Genomic DNA, 13696 nt, shown 5'->3' with positions numbered 1-13696 from the left:
ACTTTCAGGACCTCATGTTGTAACCTGAGGCTCCAGTTTTTGCCGCATTCGAAAGGGTGTTCAAGTGGTACATCATCGCATTAGCTGAATATCATCTCCACTTTACTGAGGAGTAAATGGAGGCTCTCAGAATGAAGTTAACCTAAGGTGGCAGAGGATGAAAAAGCGCCACAGGCATCAGAACCCAGGCTTGCCAGTTGATTTGCCACACAGTTACCTCGGGTATATTATTTGAAGTCTCTGGGCCTCAGTTTCCTCTTCGGTAAATGTAGACAGTGCTACATAAACGGTGCCAAATTGTACCCACCTCGTGGGGGTTGCAGGGAGGCAGAAATAAGTTAACACATGGAAAGAGCTGAGAATAGCACCTGGCTCATAGTAAGTACCGGGTGGTGTTGGGTTTTGCCATTACCCCCTGTGTTAAGGAGGCCACAGGATAATTCTGTGCGGCCAGGTAATCTCACAGGGAGCAGGACGGGATGGGCAGAGACTGCTCTGCGACCTTGGAATAACCCAGCCCAGGGAGCTTTTGGCCACATTTCCCCTTTTTTTTCTCAGCTCAAGCAGTGGCGGCCTCAGCCAAGTAGCACAGACGTTTTCTAGGGCAGGGACCCAGGGAGGGAGAGGAGCCGGTTGGTATATTGCAAGTAGCTTGGATCCGAGCTCCGCTAAAGCCCCAGATCTCATCCAGGCTCTGAGGCCTGCTAGTTGGGGGACCTCGGGCAAATGGTTTAACTTTGGCCCCTCAGTTTCCTTATCTGTAAAATGGGATTAATAATGTCAGCCTGGAAGGATTATGCGGATTAAATAATGTACGTAAGAAGGAGGTAATGTAAAGTGCCCTGCAGTTGGTTTTTTTTTTTTTTAAGATTTATTTATTTATGATAGACACAGAGAGAGAGAGAGAGAGAGAGAGGCAGAGACACAGGAGGAGGGAGAAGCAGGCTCCATGCCAGGTGCCTGAGGCGGGACTCGATCCTGGGACTCCAAGATCGCGCCCTGGGCCAAAGGCAGGCGCCAAACCGCAGAGCCACCCAGGGATCCCCCAGTTGGGGTTAAAAAAAAAAAAAAAGGTAAAAAAAAAAAAGTAAAAGGCGTGGGCTATTGGCTCAGCTTATCCACCTGTCTATATAGATGCAAACAGTCGTGAGTCCTCCAACAGTAGGCCCTGGGAAGGTGTGCCCCGCCTCGCTGGAGTCTGACCTCAGAGGGGGCTACCCCAGGTCGGTCACCCCAGGACACTCAACCTGGTCATGCCCAAATCACGGCTCAGGAATGGGGCGGTCGTGGGGGTGGGTGGGGAGAGGGCCAGGTCGCCCACAAGCCAGCCGACACTGAGCACGTCCTCAAGCCTCCGACAGCCCCAGCCCAGGGTCCGGGTTCGGGCTCCGCGGCCGCCCGCCCGCCCGGGGAGCTCCGGAGGCGCAGAGCCGGGGGCGGGGGCGGGGGCGGGGGCCGCTGGGCCGGGGAGGTGGGGGTGGGGGTGGGGGCGCGCCAGGCGGCCGCCGGGGCTTTGGGATCTCCGGCCCCACTTCCTACCTGCCCCTACCGGGCGCCGGAGGCAGCGGGCGCCCCAGAAGGCCGCAGGGCCTGGGCTCGGGGCCCGGAGCTACGAACGCGGGCCGGGGCGCGGGCGGCATGGGCGGCGGGCGGCGGCGGCGGCGGCGACGGCGGCGGGCCGGGAGCGCGGAGGTGGCGCCGCGAGGGGGAGGGGCGCGGCGGCGGAGGAGGAGGAGCCCGGGCCGCCGCAGCCGCTGACAGCGGCCGGAGTAAACAAGCAGCGTCGCCGCGGCCCGGCGCTGCCCCCGCCCGCGCTGGAGCCCGAGCCCAGGCCGAGCCCTGCCCTGGTCGCGGGCCGGGCCGAGGCCGCCCGCCGCGCCTCCCCGCCTCCGCGCGGTGACGCTGCTGCTGGGCGCGGGGACGGCGCCGAGCCCAGGCCCCCGCCGCCGGGCTCTCCGCTCGGCCGAGGGGCGCCCGAGCCGCCGCGGAGCTCGCCCGGAAAAGTTACCCGCCTGGGCTCCCCCGGGTAAGCAGAGGGCGCGGGGCCGGGGAGGCGGCGCGCCGGGGCGCGCGGGCGCCGGGCCCGGGGAGAGCCGGCCGGACTGGGCCGCTGTGCGCCGGGAGTGGGCTCCGCGGCCCCGGCGCCCCGGCGCCCCGGCACCCCGGCGGGGAGGGTCGGGGCGGTGCTGACCCGGGCCCCGCGGCCGCCGCTGCCCGCCGGGCGCTGGGACCCGGCCCGGGGGCCGGCCCGAGGGTGGAGCCGCGGGGAGCAGGAAGGGCGCCCCGCAGCCCACCTGAGCGCGCCGGGCCCGCCTCGGCCCCGGGCCCTGCCGGTGCCGGTACTTTTCCGCTCGGGGCCGGGGCGAGCCCTCTGACCTCAGGAAGCGTCCGCGGGGCCCCCGCTGGGGGCGGGATGGGGAGGGAATCCCAGAGGCGCCGGGCGCTCCCGCCCCTCCGCGGGCCGCCGCCGGCTCGCCAGCCCCGCCAGCCCCGCCAGCCCCGCGGCCGCGGAGCGGATGGTTCCCGGCCCGGCCTCGCCCCCGCCCGCACACCTGGGCGGCCGAGGCTCAGGTGCGGGCTGCGCGGGCTGCGCGGGGCTGGCTCAGGGCGCGGGTCGCTGCTGGGGCTACCTCCCGCCGCGGCCTGGCTCAGGCCCCTGCTTCTCGTGGGGTGGCCCGACCGCGGGCTGCCTGCCTGCCAGACAGGTCTGACAGCAGTCACTTTGCCTGGTCGGTACCTGCTCTCCGCGTGCCCCGAGGGGCCGGGGGGCGCAGACCCTCTGCCCGGGGAAGGTGTGGGAATTCTATTTTTGACTTGGGAAGTGTGAGGGCGAGCCCAGGTGTTGGGGCCTGGTGAGGGCTGGGCAGCTGCTGGCCAGGTGTGGACACAGTGCAGAAAGAGTAGCCAAGCTTGACGTGTCTCAACCAGAGCAGCCCAAATTTTACTGTTTCCTATATGGGGTTTCCACCTAAGATTTGATTTTTTTAAATAAAAGGATTATGTGGCTTTTAAAAAAAAAAAAAAAGTTTGACAATCTCAGGTCTAGCAGTTTTTACCACCAGGGAAATTGAGGCCCAGAGAGAGGAAGTTACTTGTTTGAGATCACACAGCAAATGAGTAGTTTGAGCAAGGACTGGAAATCAGAATTTCAGGGGAGCCCCAGGGTGCCTGTAACAGGACCTGGCTTGCTATCTGCTGGAAAGAGAGACTGGATCCTATCCACACCAGACCCTCAGTGCCTGGGAAACAGCAGCCGGACCTGGGGGTAGGTTCAGTTTGATGCTTCAGAGTGGTCATCTGTGTTGGAGGTTCTGGAGACCTTAGAACACAGCCAGAAAGAGCACTCCCAGCTTTCTCTGTGCCCACAGCACAGAGCCGAGTCCCATGTGAGGGGGACATTGAGTCCCATGTGAGGGGGCATGAAATACAGCAAGCCTGGGGGGTTTAAGCAAAACTGGGACTCAGAGGGTGAGTCAGAGTCTGGGATGGGGGTGGGGAGAAGCCCATTCATTCATTGTTCTCAGCGCCTGCTCTTTTGGGAGGGGAGTGGGTAGGGATCTTCCCTCCCTCCGGGATGCTGAGGGAGGGCTGTTCAGGGGCTTCAGGGCTCTATGGAAGTCATATCCACAGCTCACCATGGCCAGGGATGCTGGGCCAAGGGAGGCAGGCCCTTTCTTGGGGGATTGTTGGGTTGTCCTGAGGCCTGCTTTCTCTTTGGGTGCTGCAGGGTAATTAAATAATTGGTTAATCACCTTTAATGCTGAGCAGCTGCAGCTCCATTCACAATATGCTAGAATCTGGGCTGGACCCAGATGAGCCCATCTTGGTTTTGGGGGCTTCGGCGGAGCTCACAGCGCTATGGTCTGGGGCGGCTTAATTGCCATCTACACCCATGTGGTGGCTATTGCAGTGGGCAGAAGAAGCTTTGTTCCTATCTGGCTCTGCCCTCAGAGCCCCACATCCTCTATCAAATGAGGCACTTGGGGTCTCTTCACACCCCAGGACCTACGTTTGGCCACGCAGCCATTGCTAAGACTGACTTTCCAGAACTTGGTGGCCCAAGGCATCATGGGCCTGTCCTGGAGCCCCATGGACTCTGCCCCATCCAGGGTGAGGAGGAGTGGTACTGTGGATGCCTCCTGCCATCAGCTGTCAGGTTATTTTGGTGTAAACTGAAAATACTCTGGGAATTGTGTGTTGAGTCCCTCCCAGCCTGCAGGGTGGGACTGCAGTAGGAGCAGCCAGGGAGGCTGGTCGTGGCTGAGGGGAGCCCCTGGAGAAGCAAGGTTTCCCAGTGAGGAGGCCACCTGCCCAGCTTCCCTCTGCCTGGGTGAGCTGGGGAGCTTCATTTTTGCCGTGTGGTAGCGTGGCCTCCTTTGGGGTTGGGAGTGGTGGGGGCATCCGGGGCCCTGTGGGCAGGCTGTCTGCTCAATGAGCTTGGCACTGAGACAGGATACCTCCAGCAGCCCTGCTGGGGCCTCCCCCAGCCTCTCCCCACCCCAGGGGCTTGGCTTCTAGCTAGTCAGGGGCCCTATGTGGGGACAGTTATGTGGCCCCGGGCAGAGAGGTCCTGCTGTCTGTTTGCTGAAGGAGGAAAAACAACACGCAGACTATTGATTCAGCCTCACCTTGGCGCTCCTGGCTCAGCAGCCAGTGTTTGCCCTGGCTGCCTGGGCTCAGATTACGCAAGGCTGGTGGGCGTGGAGTGCTAGGGGGCTGCTGGGGGCCTCTGCACCTAGGCCCACTTCAGGCAGGGCTGGCGGCCCCAGTGTTCCCCAGGAAACAGCCTAAAAGAGGCTGGGCCCTTGACTTTGCTGATGGTCACCAGTCTGGGTGAAGCCATGGGGAATCTGTGTTTGGCCCCCAAAACCCCATCCCTCTGAGGGTCACCCAGTGTTTCTTCCCAGGGGCTGTGGGTCTTTGCAGGTAACTCCCTGTGGCTGGGTCTGCTTTGCTGGGCCAGGAAACCCTAGTGAGCTGTGTAGACACCACCCATTAAAAAACTTTGAGAAGCCAACATTTTATAAAATGTACCTCAGAATTTGGAAAATATATAATGATACAAAGAAGAAAATAACAGTTATTTGTAATCATCACCATCTTGAGAGAATCGTTAACGTTTCAGCATGTGTCCTTCCAGATTTTGTTTTGTGGCTATATATAAGTATACATGTATAAATAGTTCTTTAAAAACAAAATGGGGTCATGTGTAGACATACTGCGTTATAACCCGTGTCTTTTTTACTTTGTGGTGAACATTTATTCTGTTGTTGTTTCTGATTTTGGATGACTCAAGCCTGATACTCTTCATCCCACTTCCGTATTCTTGTGTGGAAGGAGGCTTAGGAGCCGTGTGTGTGTGTGTGTGTGTGTGTGTGTGTGTGTGGAGGGGTCCGTCCATCTGGCTGGCTGGCTGACCTGGCGGGGAGCTGGATTCCCCCTGTCTCCCCCGGGGCCCTTTGCAGGCCTGGATTGAGCCATGGGGTGGGAAGGCAGCTTTAGCACGTGGCTGGGGTGACCGACTGTCTCCCCCTCTTCCTCCCTTGTTCCCTCAGAGCCGGCAGCCCTCCTCCCCTCACAGCCCTGCCCTGCTCGGCCCCATGCCCCCACCAGTCAGCCCCGGGCCACAGGCAGTGAGCAGGCACGCAGGAGCCGAGGCCCTGTGACCAGGCCAAGGAGACGGGGGCTCCGGGGTCCCGGCCACCTGTCCCCCCCATGGAGCTGAGGCCCTGGTTGCTATGGGTGGTAGCAGCAGCAGGAGCCTTGGTCCTGCTGGCAGCCGATGCCCGTGGCCAGAAGGTCTACACCAACACCTGGGCTGTGCACATTCCCGGAGGCCCAGCCGTGGCTGACAGCCTGGCACGCAAGCACGGCTTCCTCAACTTGGGTCAGGTAGGTGCTCTGACTGCCTGCTGGCCTAGGCATAGGGTGTTCATCACTGCGGTGGGGTTGGTGAGGGCAGGGGTTCAGGCACCAGGACCAGGAGCTGTGGCTGATCTTCTCTGGCCATCTGGGGAGTAGGCACGTTCTGGGTGGCAAGGGGGATGGGAGCAGTGGCTCCTCCCGCTCTTGGGCTTCTGACATAGGTTGTTCGGAGGAGCAGACTGTCCCAGGGAGGGTGAGTCCCTCTCCGTGCCCTGCACCTCCTCGCGGGGTCCTGGGCAGGGAACAGATGCCCTACCACCCCCTGCCGTTGCAAGCCTCCCCTTGCAGCCCGGTTGTCCACCCCCGTCCGCTGCCTCCCCAGGGACTGACAGATGGAAAGCCTAGCTCAGTCTCCCTGCTCCGTTGCAGATCTTCGGCGACTATTACCACTTCTGGCATCGAGCGGTGACAAAGCGGTCCCTGTCGCCTCACCGCCCGCGGCACAGCCGGCTGCAGAGGGAGCCTCAAGTGAGTGCGGCCCCAGCCCCTCTTGCTGCCACCCTTCCCTTCCCCCTCTCTGGAGCCTCTCCTGGCCTTCCCTCCTCTGCCCACACGCCCCCCCCCCCTCTGTCACAGGTGCAGTGGCTGGAGCAGCAGGTGGCAAAGCGAAGGATCAAACGGGATGTGTACCAGGAGCCCACAGACCCCAAATTTCCCCAGCAGTGGTACCTGGTACGTTGCTTCCTCAGGTCATGGGTCCTCCTCCCTGGCAGTATCCATCTGGCCACTGAGGGCTTTCATGGGAGAATGAGGCTGACTTGGAGATCTCCCCTCATTCTTCCTCTTTCTGTCTGCCAAGCCCTGTCTCCCCAGCCCTTCCTGCTAAGCCTGGGGGTTGCCCATTCAGAGTTCTTTACACTCCCATGGAACCCAGCTGACCAAGGCTAGCATTGCAGGAGCAGGGGCAGATGGAGAAAGAGGTTTTGGGGGCAGTGAAGGGATTCCTCGGGGGTCCCCCTAATCTCACACAACCAGTCACATCCTGTAAGTCCTGGAGTGCTGGGGTTGGTGTCTCTGCAGTCTGGCGTCACCCAGCGGGACCTGAATGTGAAGGAGGCCTGGGCTCAGGGCTACACGGGGCATGGCATTGTGGTCTCCATTCTGGACGACGGCATCGAGAAGAACCATCCAGACTTGGCAGGCAATTATGTGAGGAGGTGGGGGAGGGAGGCACGATCCCTCTTGAGGGGTGTCTTGGTAGTCCTGCCCTGCCAGCTACAGTCAGACTGCTCCTGATGATGGCCATGTCCTCTCCAGGATCCTGGGGCCAGCTTTGATGTTAATGACCAGGACCCTGACCCCCAGCCTCGGTACACACAGATGAATGACAATAGGTAAGTGATGGCAGGCCGCTGGCCCCTGCCTTACCTCTCTTCTCTTGTACTGAGAAAGCAGGGTTGATCCTGGGTTAAGACCTGCTCCCCCAGTAGGCTGAAGTTCCCATAGTCCTGCTCCAGTTTTGCTCAGAGCAGAGGAGGCCACAGAGTGGACATTGTGGGAGGGGACGGTACACACAGGTGGGGCAGTGATCGTGGCTGGTGGGGGAGGGGGATGCTGATCCGTCCTATTCCTCAGGCTGCACCTGCCATGTTCTTTCCGCTGCTAATGTCATGCTGTTGGTCCCGGCAGGCATGGCACACGGTGTGCAGGCGAGGTGGCCGCAGTGGCCAACAACGGTGTCTGTGGTGTTGGCGTGGCCTACAATGCCCGCATTGGAGGTGGGTGTGGGACTTGACAGCCCTGTCCTTTGGGAGGGCCCTTCGAGTGGGATCTCTAGCTGCTTCCCGTCTGGCCAGTGCCTGACACTTTGCCACGGGGGATCCTTTTGACCACACGGCTGTTCCTTAGAGAATCTTTGACAACTCAGCCAGGCCACAAGTGCTGGTGGCCCTGTGCTGTGGGGCAGGGCGAGGGTTTCTTAGCAGGAGCCTCCCTGAATCCTCTGACATCTTACATGGCAGGGTTTGATCATCACGGTCCCCTAGGAAAGCAGAGGCTCATTCTAAGCCAGGATATGTGGTTGAAGGCAGGATGTGTTCTCTCTTTCTCCATTTGGGGTCTTACCCTGGAGAGCCAGAGGCAGGCCAGGGAGTTAGGGCTCAGGGTTTCCCAGCACTGGCCTCTGCCTTCCCCTGCGTGTCCTCTAGGTGCAGGGCTGGGTGTGCTTTGGGGGGGGGGTGCCCCTAGAAGCTAGACCCACGCAGTATCCCTCTCCTCACCCCCCTCCACGGCCAGGGGTGCGCATGCTGGACGGCGAGGTGACAGACGCAGTGGAGGCTCGCTCTCTGGGCCTGAATCCCAACCACATCCACATCTACAGTGCCAGCTGGGGTCCTGAGGATGACGGCAAGACCGTGGATGGACCTGCACGCCTTGCCGAGGAGGCCTTCTTCCGGGGGGTTAGCCAGGTGCGGAGGCACGGGATTCCTCAGGAGGTGTCCCGGCTTGGCCTCTCCAGCAGGCTGGGCACTGTCTCTCCTAGCTTTCTCCCTGTGTTTCCCTGTTTTTGTTTGTTTATTCTTGTGTTACACTTTAATTTTTTTTAAGATTTTATTTATTCATAAGAGACAGAGAGAGGCAGAGACACAGGCAGAGGGAGAAGCAGGCTCCATTCAGGAAACCAGATGTGGGACTCGATCTCGGAATTCCGGGATCACGCCCAAGCCAAAGGCAAACGCTCAACCGCTGAGCCACCTAGGCGTCCCTTGTGTTACACTTTAATTTTACACAAGGCATATTTATTAAAATGTTAATGGACTAGATGTACAGAAAAAGAGAAAAATAAGTGAAAAATCGCCCATCATTCCAGCCCCTGGAAATCACGAGTCTGGACATTTTGGTAGCAGCCCGGGTCTGTTGTCCAGCACAAGCACCTGACCCAGCAGGGGTCTCATGGGGTGTGGAGGAAGGGCCCTTGGGGATGGAGCCCCAGCCTTCCCAGTCCCCAGCAGCAGCACCCTCCCGCCAGGCCTCCCCCAGGCCCCACCTGCCAGTGACCCTGGCACACACTGTCCACAGGGCCGCGGGGGCCTGGGCTCCATCTTTGTGTGGGCCTCGGGGAACGGGGGCCGCGAGCACGACAGCTGCAACTGTGACGGCTACACCAACAGCATCTACACGCTGTCCATCAGCAGCGCCACGCAGCTCGGCAATGTGCCCTGGTACAGTGAGGCCTGCTCGTCCACGCTGGCCAGCACCTACAGCAGTGGCAACCAGAACGAGAAGCAGATCGTGAGTCCCACCCTGGTTCAGGGGGGTGCTGGCGGCAGGGGGGTGGGAGGATCTGAAGATAGGGCTGCCTGCTGGCTCGGGGGGCGAGGGGCAGGGGCTTTCCAGACCACTAGTGGCAGGGGTTGGTGGCTCAGGCCTCACGGAATGGGAGCTGGGGGACTCCCTGGGACTGAGAATGGGGTCATGGGGCTGTCTGAAACCCTTGAGAAGTGTAGACTCTGTCTAAAGATGTGCATGGCCCTGAATAGTCTCCAGCCTGGAGCTCAACCCCTCGCACCTTGGGACACTGAGGCCCAGAAAGGGCCAGGCATTGGTCTGTTCACAGCCAGTGAGTGAGGCAGCAGCTGGGACTGAGGTGTCCTGGCCCTGGCTCCCCTGCTGTCTGTTGGTGCTCTGGGCCTGCGGGCAGGCAGCCTCCTAGTCCCTGCACCCATCACAGGCCCAACACTGTTCTCATGGTAGGTGACCACGGACTTGCGTCAAAAGTGTACCGAGTCTCACACGGGCACCTCAGCCTCGGCCCCCTTGGCTGCTGGCATCATCGCTCTCACCCTGGAAGCCAAGTAAGTCATTGGGGACGGAGGAGCAACCCTGTCCCCACCAGCGCCCCCTGCAGGGCAGCCCTTTTTGTCTCCACCTTCTCTCTAAGGAGACTGAGCCCTGGCCTGTCCTTCCTCTGCAGTAAGAACCTCACCTGGCGAGACATGCAGCACCTGGTGGTACAGACCTCAAAGCCAGCTCACCTCAATGCTAATGATTGGGCAACCAATGGTGTGGGCCGGAAAGGTGAGGACAGGGTTGGCCTGGTGCACTGGACCGGGGTAAGGTGGGGGCCCTCTGCCTCCCAGCTGACCCTGCCTTCCCTGCCCCACAGTGAGCCATTCGTATGGCTACGGGCTGTTGGACGCAGGTGCCATGGTGACCCTGGCCCAGAACTGGACGACGGTGCCCCCCCAGAGGAAATGCATCATTGACATCCTCACTGAACCCAAGTGAGGGCTGGACCCCAGCTGGGAGGGGCGGGTGGGGCCTGAGGGTTACAGGGAGTGCCCTCTGGGGCAGGCTAGCAGACCGTCCCTGCTGCTGTCTGTACAGGGACATCGGGAAGCGGCTGGAGGTGCGGAAGACTGTGACCGCCTGCCTGGGGGAGCCCAGCCACATCACACGGCTGGAGCATGCACAGGCCCGCCTCACCCTGTCCTACAATCGCCGTGGCGACTTGGCCATCCACCTGGTCAGCCCCATGGGCACCCGTTCCACCCTGCTGGCCGCCAGGTGCTTGTCTTCTCCCCTGCCCAGCTTGTCCGGTCCTTCCCACTCACACATTCTTAGACTTATCACAGTCTTAGTAGCCACTGCATTCTCGTTGGGAGTGCTGGTGGCACTTTAGGAGACGGATGATTTTGTTCTATGAGACTGTCCTACACTCAAGGGATCCCTGGCTTCTACTCATCACATGCTGGTAGTGTGCCTGCATATGCGCAGCAAGCACCTTCCATGTTTCCAGAATCCTCTGGCTGAGAACATCTGGCCTACTGGAAAGCAGCAATAGACATTTCCTGCCCAGTGGGGTTGGTGCTGTGCTGGAGGAGGGCATATGGTCCATGTGTTGTGGCCTCGGTGTCCCCTGGCTGGGGTCTCCCAGAGGCCTCCAACAGTCACGGACACCCTCTTCCCCTAGGCCTCACGACTACTCCGCAGATGGGTTTAATGACTGGGCCTTCATGACAACCCATTCCTGGGATGAGGACCCCTCTGGCGAGTGGGTTCTGGAGATTGAAAACACCAGCGAAGCCAACAACTATGGTACCAGGGATGCCTGAGGACTGGGCAGGGGAGCTGGTGGGTTCTGGGATTCTGGGCATGGTGTCAGTGCTCCCTAACCCCTCTTTCCTCCTCCCCTACCTTGGAATAGGGACACTGACCAAGTTCACCCTTGTGCTGTACGGCACAGCCCCTGAGGGGCTGCACACACCTCCCGAGAGCAGTGGCTGCAAGACCCTCACAACCAGCCAGGCCTGTGTGGGTCAGTAGTGGTGGCTGTTGGGGTTTGGGGTTAGGGTTGGGGGGTACAGAGGGGACCTGTCCCAAAGCCCAGTGCTAGGCGGAGAAGGGGTTTGAAGAGCCCTTAGGATGACCATAACTCTGGGGCTGAAAGCTTGGCTGACACCCACCTTCTCTCCCATGCTGGCAGTGTGCGAGGAAGGCTTCTCCCTGCACCAGAAGAGCTGCGTCCAGCACTGCCCATCAGGCTTCACTCCCCAAGTCCTCGACACACACTATAGCACCGAGAACGATGTGGAGATCATCCGGGCCAGTGTCTGTGCCCCCTGCCACACCTCGTGTGCCACATGCCAGGGGCTGGCCCCCACGGACTGCCTCAGCTGCCCCAGCCATGCCTCCCTGGACCCCGTGGAGCAGACGTGCTCCCGGCAGAGCCAGAGCAGCCGCGAGTCACCCCAGCAGCAGCCGCCCCGGCCACCCGCAGAGGTGGAGGCAGAGCCCCGGCCACGGGCAGGCCTGTTGCCCTCGCACCTGCCAGAGGTGGTGGCTGGCCTCAGCTGCGCCTTCATCGTGCTGGTCTTCGTCACTGTCTTCCTGGTCCTGCAGCTGCGCTCAGGCTTCAGCTTCCGGGGGGTAAAGGTGTACACCATGGACCGTGGCCTCATATCCTATAAGGGGCTGCCCCCCGAAGCTTGGCAGGAAGAGTGCCCATCTGACTCAGAAGAGGACGAGGGCCGGGGCGAGAGGACCGCCTTTATCAAAGACCAGAGCGCCCTTTGACAAGCGCCTACTGCCTGCCCCTTCAAGCCCATCCCTTCCTTGGGCACTTTTTAATTCACCAAAGTATTTTTTTAATCTTGGGACTGGGTTTGGACCCCAGCTGGGAGGCAGGAGGGGCAGAGACTGCCTTCCCACCCTACCTTTGGGCCACCTGGCTGCCGGAGGTGGGGCCCCAGGAACATCTGGGGGGGCGGGCAAGGGCCTCGCCCCACCTCCAGCACCTCTTCTGTGTGGAGAAAGGAGTGGAACCTTTAGGGCAGCTTTCTGAGGTCTAGGCCCCAGCCAGTGTTCCCTGCAGAGTGAAGAGGGTCAGCCCTTCTCTTTCGGGATCGTGACCCGGGCTGTGGCTCTTGTCCCTTCCCTGTTCCTCTAAAGCAATAATGGTCCCCATCCAGGCAGCAGGGAGGCTGGCCGAGGGGATATTGGAAGGAGGAGGCCACCTCTCCAAGGGCTTTCGTATCCCCGACCCTGTCCCCCATGTCTGGTGAGCCTCTTGAGGAATCGGTGATCAAAGGAAGGGACCGAGGCAAGGCAGGTGCTTCCAGGGTGCGTGCGCAGTCGTATGTCCCTCTGCCCATCTCCGCCACAGCTGGCCACCCGCCAAGCCCCGTGCTGGTGTCCTGACTGCCCTACCTTCTCGGGCCCCCTCCCCTCCCGCCAGGGCCCAAGTCCCTGTTTTCTGAGCCCGGGGCTGCCTGGGCTGTTGGCACTCACAGTCCCGGAGCCCCTGGGTGGGTGGTGGGGAGGGACGGTGGCCTGGCCGGCCTCTCCCGTCTCCCACCCAATGCTGCTTTCCCCTGTGGGGATCTCAGGGGCTGTTTGAGGATATATTTTCACTTTGTGATTATTTCACTTTAGATGCTGATTTTTTTTTTTTTTTTTGTATTTTTAATGGGGGTAGCAGCTGGACCACCCACCTTCCCACACCCACTGTCCACTCTGCTGTTCCCCCGGCTACCCTGGCCCTGAGGTGTGGGGGGCTGCAGCATGTTGCTGAGGAGTGAGGAGTAGAGCCCCAAGTCCTGAAGAGGCCAGCGGGCAAGCCATGTGGGCCCTAGGAAAGGGGATCATGGTGGGAGGGGCAGGCTGTCATCCGTGTTTTAGATGGGGCTCATTGTGCCAAGGGCTCTTGGGTCACTGGTTCTCCAAGTGCCAGGGGTGCGCAGGTGGTGGCACTGAGCCCCCTCCAACACTGTGCCCTTGTGGAGAAAGCACTGACCTGTTCTGCCCCCTTAAGTCCCCCTCTTCTGACGTGCCTTTCGCACCCCTCCCATTAGGACAATCAGTCCCCTCCCCGTCTGGGAGACCTCTTTTCTTTCTCTCCCCTAGCCCTTCTTGGCACCCAGCCACCTGCCCAGGGGTGTCCTCTTCTCTCCCATCCCCCCACCCTTGTGGCCAGCCTGGCTGATTTTGTAAGATACTGGGTTGGAGCCCAGTGATTTTTTTTTTTCTTGTAATTTAAACAGGCCCAGCATTGTTGGTTCTATTTAATGGACACGAGATAATGTTAGAGGTTTTAAAGTGATTAAACGTGCAGACTATGCAAACCAGGCCTGGTCTCCTGTGTGGTGATGTCGTTCCTCCTAGGACCCCGGGACTGCCTCCGGGCTGAGACCGGAGCCAGGATGGGGGCCAGTTAGCCTGTCCCACCGGCCTCTCAACAGTGGGCCCAAGTCAGGTCGCCAAAGTTCCTCTCCCACAGAGTTTTAGGGCCCCCTTTGGGGAGCAGTGGGCTGTGCAAGGAGGGTGCAACTGG

The 13696-nt window shown here is 60.5% G+C and overlaps 1 protein-coding gene across 3 annotated transcripts; it reads left to right on the top strand.

Annotated features, from left to right (window-relative positions):
- The first annotated feature begins 1846 nt into the window (after positions 1–1846).
- Positions 1847–13490, top strand: FURIN (furin, paired basic amino acid cleaving enzyme). Of its 3 annotated transcripts, none has more exons than XM_072737326.1 (16): positions 1847–2026; positions 5556–5892; positions 6295–6393; positions 6502–6597; positions 6946–7074; positions 7183–7259; positions 7555–7643; positions 8161–8333; positions 8944–9156; positions 9619–9719; positions 9839–9942; positions 10031–10148; positions 10252–10431; positions 10838–10962; positions 11072–11182; positions 11351–13490. In XM_072737326.1, the coding sequence occupies exons 2-16, from the start codon at positions 5716–5718 to the stop codon at positions 11938–11940; spliced, it is 2382 nt and encodes a 793-aa protein (XP_072593427.1). In that variant the 5' UTR covers positions 1847–2026; positions 5556–5715; the 3' UTR covers positions 11941–13490. The 3 variants fall into 3 exon arrangements, with proteins under 3 accessions (XP_072593427.1, XP_072593429.1, XP_072593428.1); XM_072737328.1 differs by having other exon boundaries at positions 1886–2026; positions 11072–11178; XM_072737327.1 differs by lacking the exon at positions 1847–2026 and adding an exon at positions 2576–3265.
- Positions 13491–13696: the final 206 nt, after the last annotated feature.

The sequence above is a fragment of the Vulpes vulpes genome, chromosome 14 (genome assembly GCF_048418805.1).
Source record: "Vulpes vulpes isolate BD-2025 chromosome 14, VulVul3, whole genome shotgun sequence".
NCBI classification, from domain to species: Eukaryota; Metazoa; Chordata; class Mammalia; order Carnivora; family Canidae; genus Vulpes; species Vulpes vulpes.
The sequence above is the reverse complement of the archived record's forward strand: the minus strand, read 5'-3'. Positions and strand labels throughout refer to the sequence as shown.